The sequence below is a fragment of the Myodes glareolus genome, chromosome 3 (genome assembly GCF_982192425.1).
Source record: "Myodes glareolus chromosome 3, mMyoGla1.1, whole genome shotgun sequence".
Classification (NCBI taxonomy): domain Eukaryota; kingdom Metazoa; phylum Chordata; class Mammalia; order Rodentia; family Cricetidae; genus Myodes; species Myodes glareolus.
In genome coordinates this window covers 44,758,136-44,771,227 of record NC_142028.1, presented here as the reverse complement: position 1 = coordinate 44,771,227, position 13,092 = coordinate 44,758,136, and the positions used below count along the sequence as shown (strand labels likewise).

The following is a 13,092-nucleotide window of genomic DNA, read 5'->3' as shown; positions in this document are numbered from 1 at the left end:
CTGGGTATACTGTAGCAAGTGTCTGCTTAACAAAATAGCGAAAGAGGATATGTTTAAGTTTTATGAGCATGCTGTGTCATAGGGTGGGGTGTGGATGTGTGTGTGTGTGTGTGTGTGTGTGTGTGTGTGTGTGTGTGTGTATGTTACATGTTCCAAGAAAACTTTGACTTTGACACACAAATGTCAATGTTATTTTAGGAGAAATTTAAACTCATTTTCTCCCAGTAAGTCACTTTGTGTAGAATTTTCTTTGATGCTCAAAAACCATAATGGTTGAACTAACAGTTATAGACCACTAACTTTGGAGCAGGCAGCAAGTTAAGTGCTTTACACACATGATTTTAATCTTCAGAAATTCCTACAAGATAGGAATTATTGACCTGATTCTACAGATGAAGAAATTGAAGTTCAAAGAGATTAAGGAATTCACCCACATCATAAAGTGATGGGGTATGAGTGCTGAAAGTATATACCTGGCCCTTTGACTCCAAAGCCATTGTGATAAACCATTGAGCAACTCTTCCTCCCTTTGACTCCAAAGCCAATGTGATAAATCACTGAGCAATTCTTTTTTCTGCTATAAACTCACACTTGGAAATCCAGTCAACCATGCCAACCTCACTAATGGTTTCTTCATCCTTCCTGAGAGGAAAGAATTTTTTTTTTAAATGTGCCTATTGCAGCCCATGAGGGTTCGTCAGTTCAGAATTGTTCTGGATCTAAGCCTCTGCAGTCTCAGCCACCATGAGTATGTGCAGCCACACTTAGGGGGCAAATGGAACACATTCGAGATATGGTTTGAAAATATGCTGCCTGGTAACAGAGTTTTGGAATTACTCTCTGAAAACACCTCTTTCTTTTTATAAATGTGGAAATGATCATTATGGAAATCATATTCATAACCAGCATATTACTTGCCCATCTTCCTGGGTTGATATTGATTTCCTTATTGATTGCTTTATTTCAAAACTGGAGGAAGCAATAAGACAGAAGATGGGTGATGACAGTTTCTTGTGCTGAGGACACATTGTGGGAATTAATGGAATCCAGGTCTATCCAAAGCACAAATAAAAATATAAATTCGTATTTAAAAACTTATATAATACACAGAATACATAACTAAAAGTGACTGCATTATGTGCATAGTTTACTGTGCCATTTTTCATTCTTCATTTTCTCCCTTTCCTCTGTGGATTTATGGCAAACCATGATGTGTGTTACTATCTCATTAACCTTTCCTGGTCATTTTACAGCTCAACTTTTTATATGCTCCTCTGGGAGGTGCCAGCTTGCAGATAGCTTCAGCCCTTCCTGCCCATGTGTGCAATGGCTGGTCTCTTAATGATGGCGTAAATAAATTGCTTTTTCTTAGTCAATGTCCAAGTATTTATGGTAAGCTAGTTTTTTTTTAAAAAAAAAAAACCAGCTCTCAGCATTTAATAAGTTTCTACACAGGAAATATTTAGATTTATTTCCATCTTGCTCTCTGATTTACTCTGTGGCTTGAATTCCAAATGCCTTTCTGTTCTTGGGTTTTTGATTACTGGTTGCATGTTACAGTCTTAAGGCCATTGTGTCCCTTCATTCATCCAGGAATTTAACAGTTAAAACACTCTTGTGGTCTTGATGCATTAGCTACACTGCAAATACTGTAACACATTTTCTAATTTGGTTAAAAATAAGATATCAATATAATTTTGTACAAGAAAATAAAGGATAAATACTTGGGAGTAAAAAATATGATTTGAAAAATTATCTACCATAAAACTGTTCATCCCTCAGCACGTTATCTCAGAAATTTTTATGCAAAATGATGGCAAATGAAATCACCACAAAAGTACAGATACTTACTTTTAAGATGCATGCATTGCATATCAATGAGCCATATGTAAAGCTAGAAAAACAAGCTGTTTTAAGAAACTGTGGTACATCAATATTAATTCTTTGTCATATGCTGTGTCTTGTAAGTCAGCCATTGCTTTAGTAACCAAATGCATGAGTAAAAGAAAAAAGAGCTCAAAGAAAATAATTTAGTTACTCTCCAATGTGGCAGCATTTCTCTTTCTTACAAGAGTTGTTTCTGCCTCTTCCTCCTGTTTCATCCTTTGTGCCCAGTTATTTAAATCCCCACATTAAGTGCTCATCCATAGGAAAGAGAAGATTCGGGACCAATATCCCTAGCCAATACACTCTGCATTGAAATGTAGCTACCCTGATATTCACTGATAGAAAATTCATTAACACAAACTTTATCTTTATTAAGTAACTTAAGTGATATTTGTCCTTGAGCTCACTAAATTCCCAATGAAGTTAAAGATTCTCTCTCAGTGGCTCTGGAGGGAAAGACATGACATTTTCTAGCTGTATGAGCATTGAAACACTGAATTTTCTTAAATAATCAGAATTCTATTATATTATCCTTGAATGGACAATTGGATCCATAATGGAATTAGACAAATATGTATATGAAAAGTACTTGGGACGACATTAGTACAATTTGCAAGTGGGTATTTTTACAAATTGTGTAATGGTCAGGGAGGAGTGCTACCCACAATGTATTCTCTTTCTTAATGTTGTTGCCATGGTCATTATCCAATACCAAAGCTTTGGAGATAAAGTGATTGCAAATATCTTAATTTATATTTCGTCTATTGTATATGTTTTATTTATATACTTTACTATTGAAATCTTGCAACACAGACCATGCATGCACACGGACACACATACACACTGAAATTAACCAGACCCAGAGTCTATACATCTCAGTGAACTTCTATACAGTTAGATTTCATTTGGAATGAAATCTGTGCAACTTGACTCTAACTCAGTCATGGATTTTTGTTTGTTTGTTTTTGGTGCTATATAAGTATGTAAAAATATATTTGATAACGAAAGATATATATTTTAGATTTATAATATAATTTTATTTATTATATAGGTTATAAATATTGTGAGTAAAAAGCTTGGACATGAGTCCAAGCAATAAAAATTGCTCATTCTAAGACCTTTGACTTAGAAAATTACAGTCTTACTAGCTATAGGTTAGACTGTGGGTGGGTTATGATATTTGAAAATATCAGTTTAGGACCTGTCATATTTTCTCACATATGGACATATAGATTGTTTATTTTTCTTAGCATCCCCAGTTCACTCTGATATATATTGCAACTTGGATGCATTTTTTTTACATGAGATGCTTGGGGAATTTTCATGGGATTACAAGTTCCTTAGTGAACATAAACATATACCAACCTTATTGCATAAAAGGATTTGTGTTTTGCTATACACTTTTTTTATCATAGTGTATTGTTTAGCTGTTGCCATGATTCTTAATTTAAAAACAAAGCACATGTAATTCTCAGTTATCTTCCATAAAATCAGAATGTCTCCAAAGTCAGCACAACTAACAAAAGATAGAAATGATTCCCAAACTGAAGCATGGTTAATAAAAACACAGGATCAGAAATTGAGATTCAGCCTGAAGATCTGAAATTCAAAACAGACAGCGACTGGCTCTTACCTTGATCTCAGTATGAAATGGCAGTCCTGTCTACTGAAATCTCAGAATGAGACTGTGTCTTGAGAGCTGTTTCCTCCTCTTTTTATAATCCTCTCTAGTCCTGGTATTAAAGGCATGCACCACCAGTTTCTATGTCAACTAGTGTGGCTACTGGGATTAAAAGTGTGTGTCAATGTGGCTACTGGGATTAAAGGTGTGTGTTACCATTACCTGGTCTACAAGCTGACCAGTGGGACTATTTTACTGTCAGATCTTCAGACAGTCTTTATTTATTAAAATGAATTGAAATGCTATTACACCAAACTGGATTTGGACAAGTCTGTGCAATTATAGCTTTCCATAAAAAGTACACAAGTTCTACCATTTGGAATACTTTTTATTAACTACAAACAAATATTTCTAACCATTTCTCAAACATCACATGAGTACAGAATACTCTGAGTTTTCAAATGTTGTAAAACTGGATGGTATTCATAAAATAAAAAGAGAGAAAGCTGAGGCCCATTTTTTAAGCTCAAGCAGAACACTTAAACATTTTATGTATTTCTTGAGGTTCTTTGCCATTTTCTTTTTTTATTGATTTTTATTGAGCTCTACATTTTTCTCTGCTCCCCTCCCTGCCTCTCCCCTCCCCCCTTCAGTCCTTCCACAAGGTCCCTATGCTCCCAACTTATTCAGGAGATCTTGTCTTTTTCTACTTCCCATGTGGATTAGATCTATGTAAGTCTCTCTTAGTGTCCTCATTATTGTCTAAGTTCTCTGGGATTGTGGTTTGTAGGCTGTTTTTCTTTGCTTAATGTTTAAAAAACACATATGAGTGAAAAATGTAATAATTGTCTTTCTGCGTCTGGGTTACCTCACTCAAAATAATGTTTTCTAGCTCTATTCATTTTCTTAAAGACATATTTACTTTTCGTTTTATGTGTATGAATGTTATGCTTGTCTGTATGTATATATGGGTACCGTATGTATACAGTGTCTGTGGAGACCAGAAAACGTATCAGATCAGCTGGAACTGGAGCTTCAAAGTATTGTGAGCTGCCAGTGAGTGCTGGGAACTCAACCCAGGTCGTTTGGGAGACTGGAAAGTTCTGTTAACCACTGAGTGATCTATCTAGCTCTTTTTCCCATTTATTTACATTGTTTCTAAAATAAGAAGTAATGACTGTTTAGTTTTAAATGGATTGAGTTTCTATTACCAATCAATTCTTAACTTTTTATGGCACTCTGAAAACTGACTGGGATAGCTACAAAAAAAAATACACATGACAAGCAAAGAAAGAAGCTGAAGAGGTCATTTAGTGAGATTCAGTATCTCTTGAAGAAATAATGATTTAAAATATTAATTTTATAACAAAGCTTTTTAAATCCCCTCTACTTTATCTCTTTTTCTTACCATTTCCTTAATTAAAATGAAAATAGCATGTTTGTCCCACCCATAACATAGAACCTATTTGTAGTGGTTTAAATGAAAATGGTCCCCATAGGATCTTATATTTGAATGTTTGGTCCTCAGTTACTGCAACTGTTTGGGGAAGATTAAGACGTGTGGTGTTGTTGGAGAAGGTGTGCCACTGGGGACAGACTTTGAGATTTCAAAAAAACACAGGCTATTTTTGATTGTGAGCCTCGCCTTTAACAGATGAGCCATCTATCTGATTCTCTTGATGGGGATGGGGGCATTTTGGGGTCAGGTAGAAAACTGGTACAAGGGCAACTTCCACAAATCTACAAGGATGACCCCAGCTAAGATTCCTAGCAAGAGTGGATAGGAAACCTAAACTGGCCATCTCCTGTAATCAGATTGTCATCAGAGAGTCTTCATTTAGTGACTGACGGAAAAAGAAAAAGAAACCCACAGTGAAACACTGAACCAAGCTCAGGAAATCCTGTTGAGGAGAGGGAGGAAGGTTTTATGGGGTGAGGGTGTATCAAGATCATCACAAGGCAATGTACAGAAACAGCTATCCTGGATTCATAGGAGCATACAGACTCTGGACCAACAGCTAGGGAGCCTGCATGGAACTTAACTAAACTAGGCCCTCCGTGTATATGTAACAGAAGTATAGCTTGATCCTCTTGTGGGAATCTTAGTGATGGAAGCGAGAACTGTTCCTAACACTTTGGTTGACTTCCGGGAACCTATTCCAGATACTGAGTTGCCTTGCAAAGCCTTAAAAAAGGGGGATGAGCTTAGTACTACCTCAATTTGATATGCCATACTTTGTTGACACTCATGGGAGGCCAGTCTCTTTCTGAACAGAAACAGAGGAGGAGTGGTTGGAAATGTGGGTGGAAGAAGATGGAGGGAAAATTGCAGTTGAGAAGTAAAATAAATGCATAAATTAAATTAATAGTACTAAAAAAAAGGCAGGCTATTTTCAGTTTCTCCCCTTCTTCCCACTTGTGGATCAGATAAAGATTCTCAGTTACTGATGAAGTTTCGTGCCTGTCTGCCTGACACCATGTTCAGCACCATAGAGGTCATGGACTCTAACTCTGGAACCATGAGCCGCAAACTAAACTCTTTTATAAGTGTATTGGTCATAGTGGCCTACCATAGCAATAGAAAAGTAACTAAGACACTATAGGATAAAGAGAAGTATACTACATCATTAATGTAACTTGGATTCTAGCACTGCTTGATTCTGTGTTCAGGATGTATGCTTCCTTTCCCCTTTACAATTAGTGGCCACACAAGCTGCCCAAACCACATAACTGTCATCCACATTGAGAGGACCTAGTTCAGTCCTATATAAGTTCCCCAGTCCAGAGACAGTGAACTCCCAGTAGCTCCGGTCAGCTGTTTCTGTGGGTTTTCCCATTATGGTCTTGATCCTTTTGCTCATTATATCACTCCTACCTCTCTACAACTGGACTCAAGGAGTTCAGCCCAGTGCTGAACTGTGAATCTCTGCATCTGCTTCCATCAGTTACTGGATGAAGGGTCTATGATGACAATTAACGTAGTCATCAGTCTGCTTACAGGGTAAGGGCAGTTAGGCACTCTCTCAACTATTGCTTAGATTCTTAGCTGGGGTCATCCTTGTGGATTCTTGGAAAATTCTCTAGTGCCAGGTTTCTCACTAACCTTATAAGGGCTCCCTCTATCAAGATATCTCATTCCTTGCTCTTTCTCTCTGCCCTTCCCCCTACTTGACCTTCCTAATCCTTCATGTTCTTCCCCCTCCTCTTTTCTCCTTTCTACTCCCCTCTACCCTCCACCCTTGCCCCCACACTCCCAATTTGCTCAGGAGATATTGTCTATTTCTCCTTTTCAGGGGTATCCATGTATATCTCTCTTAGGGTCTTCTTTGTTTCCTGACTTCTCTGGGTTTGTGGACTGTAGGCTGGTTATCCTTGGCTTAATGTCTAATATCCATTTATGAGTGAATATATACCATGTTTGCCTTTCTAAGTTTGGGTTACCTCACTCAGGATGGTTTTTTTCCAGTTCCATCCATTTTCCTGCAAATTTCAAAATTTCATTGTTTTTTACAGATGAGTAGTACTTCATTGTGTCAATGTATCACAGTTTCTTTATCATTCTTCAGTTGAGGGATATCTAGATTGTTTCCAGGTTCTGGCTATTTTGAATAGTGCTGCTGTGAACATAGTTGAGCAAATGTCCTTGTAGTATGAGTGTGCATCCTTTGGGTATATGACCAGAGTGGTATTTCTGGGTCTTGAGTTAATTTGATTCCCAATTTTCTGAGAAACTGCTATACTGATTTCCAAAATGGTTGTACAAGTTTGCACTCACATCCACTAGCAATGAAAGAGTGTTCCCTTTACTCTACGTCCTCTCGAGCATAAGCTGTCATTAGTGTTTTTGATCTTAGCCCATTCTGACAGATGTAAGACAGTACCTCACAGTGGTTTTGATTTGTATTTCCCTGATGCCTAAGGATGTTGGACAGTTCTTTAACTGCCTTTCAGCCATTTGAGATTCCTCTGTTGAGACTTCTTTGTTTAGATCAGTACTCAATATTTTAATTGGATTATTTAATATTTTAATGTCTAGTTTCCTAAGTTTTTTGTATATTTTGGAGATCAGCCCCTAACAGATATGGGGTTGTTGAAGAACTTTTCCCACTCTGTGAGTTGCCATTTTGTCTTTTGACTGTGTCTTCTGCCTTATTGAAGTTCGTCAGTTTCCCATTTATTAATTGTCAATTTCAGAGTCTGTATTGATGTTGTTATATTCAGGAAGTGGTCTGTTGTGTCAATGAATTCAAAGCTACTCTCTGCTTTCTCTTCTATGAAGTTCAAAGTGGCTGAATTTATGTTGAAATCTTTGATCCATTAGGATTTGAGTTTTGTCATTGGAGATGGATATGGACCTATTTGCATTCTTGTACATGTCAACACTCAGTTACGTCAGCATCATTTGTTGAAGATGCTCTTTTTTCATTGTATAATTTAAGCTTCTTTGTCCAAATTCGGGTATGTGTATGTGTGTGAATTAATATCAGGGTATTTGATTCGATTCTATTGGTCCATCTGTTTGTTTCTGTGCCAATACCAAGCTGTTTTCCTTGCTGTAGCTCTATAGTAGAACTTCAAGTCAGGGATGATGATGCCTCCAGAAGTTTCTTTATGGTACAGGATTGTTTTTGCTTGGCTTTCCAATGGCTTTGTTTTTCCATGTAAAGTTGAGTATTGTTCTTTCAAGATCTGTGAAAAATTGTGTTGGGATTTTGATGAGGATTGCATTGAATCTGTAGATTGCTTTTAGTAAGAGTGCCATTTTTACTATGTTAATTATACCTACCCAAGAGCATGGGAGATCTTTCCTTTTTCTGATATCTTTTTTAATTTCATTCTTCAAAGACTTAAAGTTCTTGTCATACAGGTATGTCACTTGTTTGGTTAGAGTTATATATATTTTGAGTTATTTGTGGATATTTTAAAGGGTGATATTTCTATGACTTCTTTCTCAGTCTGTTTATAATTTGTGTATAGGAGGCCTAGTGATTCTCTTGAGTTAATCTTGTGTCCTGCCACCTTACTGAAGGTGTTTATCAACTATAAGAGTTCCCTGGCAAAAAAAAATTAAATCACTTATATATACTATCATATCATCTGCAAGTAGTGCAAGTTTTACTTCTCCTTTCCAATTTGTATCTCCTTGATGCCTTTTTGTTGTCTTATTGCTCTAACTAGAACTTCAAGTACTATATAGAATAGATATGAAGAGAGTGGACAGCCTTGTCTTGTTCCTGATTTTAGAGCAATCTCTTTGTGTTTCTCTCCATTTATTTTGATGTTGTCTGTTGACTTTCTGTGTATTACCTTTATTATGTTTGGGTATGTTCCTTGTATCTCTGATCTCTCCAAGACCTTTATAATAAAGGGGTGTTGGATATTGTCAAAGGTTTTTTCACCCTTTAAGGAGATAATCATTTCTCAGATTGTTTATATGGATGTTTACATTGACAGATTTTCAAATGTTGAATCATCCCTACATCTCTTGGATGAAGCCTACTTGATCATGGTGAATGATTTTTCTGATGTGGTCTGGGATTCAATTTGTCAGTATTTTACTGAGTATTTTTACATTAATATTCATGAGAGAAATTGATCTGTTATTCTCTCTCTTAGTTGTATCTTTGTATGGCTTGGGTGTCAGGTTAACTGTAGCCTTGTAAAAAAAGTTTGTCAGTGTTCATTCTTTTTCTATTGTGTAGAACAATTTGAGGAGTATTAGTATTAGCTCTTCTTTGAAATTCTGCTAGAACTCTGCACTAAAACCAACTCATCCTGGACTTTTATGGTTTGGGAGACTTTTGATGACTGCTTCCATTTCCTTAGGAGTTATAAGTCTATTTAAATTGTCTGTTCTTGATTTAATTTTGGTAAGTGGTATTTATCCAAAAAGTTGCCCATTTCCTTTATGTTTTCCAATTTTGTGGAGTTCAGGCTTTTGAAATATGACCTGATGATTCTCTGGATTTTCTCCATGTCTGTTATTATGTTCCCCTTTTCATTCTGATTTTGTTAATTTGGATATTGTAATGATTGTTCTGTCTCTGCAAGAGACAAGCCATGCCCACTCCCTCCCCCATCCACTGAGGCAGACTGATGTTCAGCTTCTGGCCTGAACTCTCTCTCTTTTCCATCTTCCTCTCAGAGAGGCAGCTTTTGCCTCTCTCCCCACTTCTCTCCTTCCCCCACTTCTCTCTCTCTCTCTTTCTCTGCCTCTCCCCCTTTCTGATCTTCTCTCTTCCCTTCCATAACACCTAAATAAATGTCCAACTCCACTCTGTATGGTGTACCTATCAGTCTCTCTCTTGCACGACCCCCACTGCCACCACCACATGGAGATATGCCGCATGGTCTCGTGCATCATCCGTGCCTGACTTGGGACCAGACACTTTTGGAGACCTGCTGGTGTGGACTCCCTCGTGCACAGTCCCGGCCTAGGACTGGCTGCTCCTGCTGCCCACTGCCAGGAACTTGCAATGTCCCAGGATCCACTATCTGCTGCCACAGGGATCCCTTGAGCAAGCTGCTGGGAACTCACAGCAAATCCATTTCAGATATCCTCTCTCTCTCTGTCTATTGTTTAGTCTAGATAAAGGTTTGTTTAACTTGTTGAATTTCTCAAAGAACCAACTCTTTGACTCATAGACTCTTTCTATTGTTTTCTTTGTTTCTATTTTATTGATTTCAGTCTTCATTTTGATTATTTTCTGGCATCTACTCCTCCTGTGTGAGTTTGTTTCTTTTTGTTCTAGAGCTTTCAGGTTTGCTGTTATGCTTTTTTATTTCTTCCTTGACCCAGGGGTGATTCAGCTGAGCTTTGTTCGATTTTCATGAGTTTGTAGGCTTTCTGCAATTAGTGCTGTTGTTTAATTCTAACTTGAAGCCACGGTGATCTGATAAGATACAGGGGCTTATTCCAATTTTTTGGTATCTTTTGGGGTGTTGTTTTGTTGCTGTTGTTACCAAGTATGTGGCTGATTTTCCATGAGGTGCTGAGAAGATGGTATATTCTTTTATGTTTGGGTGGAATGTTCTACAGATGTCTATTAAACCCATTTGAGTCACAACATTTGTTAGTACCTTTATTTCTCTGTTAAGTTTCTGTCTGGCTGCCCTGTTCAATTGTGAAAGCAGGGTGTTGAAGTTTCCCACTATTAGTATATGGGGTTTGATGTACGATTTAAGCTTTAGTAATGTTTTACAAATGTGGGTGCCTTTGTATTTGGTGCATAGATTTTGAGACTTGAGAATTCATCTTGAAGGATTTTTCCTGTGATGAATATGAAATGTCCTTCCTCATCTCTTTTGATTAATTTTAGTTTGATGGCTATTTTGTTCGATATGAGGAAGGCTACACAAGCTTGTTTTCCATTTGATTTCCCAGTTCTTTACTCTGAGGTACTGTCTGTTTTAGAAGTGGAGGTGTGTTTCTTGTATGTAGCAGAGAAAAATCCTGTTTTTGTATCCATTCTCTTAGTGTGTGTCTTTTTATAGGCGAATTGAGGGCATTGATAAGAGGAGATATTAATGACCAGTGATTGCTAGTTCCTGTGATTTTTGGTTTGTTGTTGTGGGTGGTGGTATTATATGTGTGTTTCCCTTCTTTGAGTTTTGTTGGAATGAGATTTTTTTTCCAGTTCTAGAAAAAACTGTGAGGATAAATGGTTTATATGTTTTTCATGTATCCTATACTTTCCCTGAAAATAACCTGGATGTGAAACATGTCAATTGGTAATTGGGCAAAGATTGCCCAGGCTCATGTGGCCCTGTCATTTACAAGTTTCATAGTAAGTATAGACAGTAATGATACTGAGCTCATATAACTGTTTTGTAATTGTGATTCATCTTTCATAAGACAATCTTATCATTGCAAAGTAGCCATTAAAATGGCCAAGGAAGAAGTCAGTGTTATTCTACCCCAGTAGGTACCACCACGTGACTTATAACTCCATATGACATTGTTGAGTCAACAAAACAAAACAAAAAAATCTAGAATCCCAAATGGTTTTTTAGATCAAGTGATTCAAACAGGTGGGGAAAATTTGAAGAAATAAATGTTTCTGTACTCATTATTAGGAGGATTTGTACTGAGTATGTCGGAAGCTAAAATACTCTGTTGAATGACATATGCCACTTTATTATGTGTCTTCTATACCACTCATTATTTGCTATTTACTTGTAGCTGGTTATTTGTTTCTTACAATTATATCCTTTGGGCTATAAATGCCTTTTCTCTTTTCCTTGTAGAAATAAAAGTTTCTTCACAAAAGAATGATAATCAGTCCCTTATCAATATTTAAAAACAGATATGAACTTAAAATAATCTGTCTGTGAATATATCAGTTTATATTGCATTTATTTATGCACATATGTGCATACGCATATACATATAATATGTGCCTAGAAGAACAGAGTCTGGTAATCCCAGCACTTGAAAGTATGTTATTTAAGAGTAGTGTGTTTGAGATTGTAATTTCAGGGCAAGCTTGTACTGCATCTAGGCCATCTATCTCTAAAACTCAGAATGAGGGGGTAGAAAATCTGCATATATATAAATATATGTATATGTGTATATATGATATATATCAGCACATAAATATATATAGAGAGGTGTAGTTACATAAAATAAGTTTGTGAAAATAGTATTGTATCAGAAATAAGAGCTTGGACCATAACAATGACACTTAACTGCAGGAGGTCAAGCAAACTTCAGTTTCTTCACCTGAGTTGTTAATGTCTAGTAGAATTTTCTAGAATGATAGACGCGTTCTTTATGTGTGCTTTTCAGTATGGTATGTAGGTACTGAGTACTCAAAAATTGACTAGTGTTACAAGAGGAACTAAATCACACATTTAATTTTAGATATTCTGAGTCTGAATAGGCACACATGAACAGTACCTGTTTTATTGGACAATCTAGCAATGGGATCTAGGAGTGAGGAACAATATTGCTAAAAGTCAGTATCAACTAAGCCGAATTTCCCTGATATAAATGCAATCCAGGATATTTTTCAGCTCAACTACCTTATTGGAAATAGCAATAGTCTTCCTTGGTATCTTAGGGTTGTAAAGCTTAAATGTGTTTTCCTTCATTTCTCCCAACAGATCTTGAAAACTTTAAGACAAGGACAAGAAGCACAGTGTCAGTCCGTCGGGGTCAGGGAATGGTACTCCTGTGTGGCCCGCCGCCCCATTCTGGAGGTACTTAGAAATATGTCCATGTGTGCACACTTCACTGGCTGATATTTTTCTTGCAGAATGTTTTCCCTCTTGACACCAGCTGAGGGAACAGTGTCATTTTTAGATATTCCCATAGTCCTTCTATGTATAGTAAAGGATGTGTTGAATGCCTCCCATGATTAGAATAGGAAAATATCAAATTGTACAAATGTCCTGTCGCACTGGGTGCCTGGTACAATGGAATACACATCTAAACCAGTCAAAGTCATAATCCTCTTGCATGGTCAGACAATGTAGCTAAAATATCAGTATCTATTACATCTCTACGGGGTTAAAAGGAAAGCATGGCACTTAGTTATTTACCCCTTCTGGGTCTGGGAAAGGATCTATAAACCATCCCCATT

The 13,092-nt window shown here is 36.9% G+C and overlaps 1 protein-coding gene across 1 annotated transcript in view; it reads left to right on the top strand.

Annotated features, from left to right (window-relative positions):
• The window catches only part of LOC125403250 (contactin-4), an 814,028-nt gene that overhangs the window by 721,418 nt on the left and 79,518 nt on the right, over positions 1 to 13,092 (top strand). Inside the window, exon 7 of the mRNA XM_085686814.2 lies at positions 12,614 to 12,709. Within this exon, the coding sequence (XP_085542940.2) occupies positions 12,614 to 12,709 (96 nt within the window). The remainder of the gene's footprint in view (positions 1 to 12,613; positions 12,710 to 13,092) is intronic.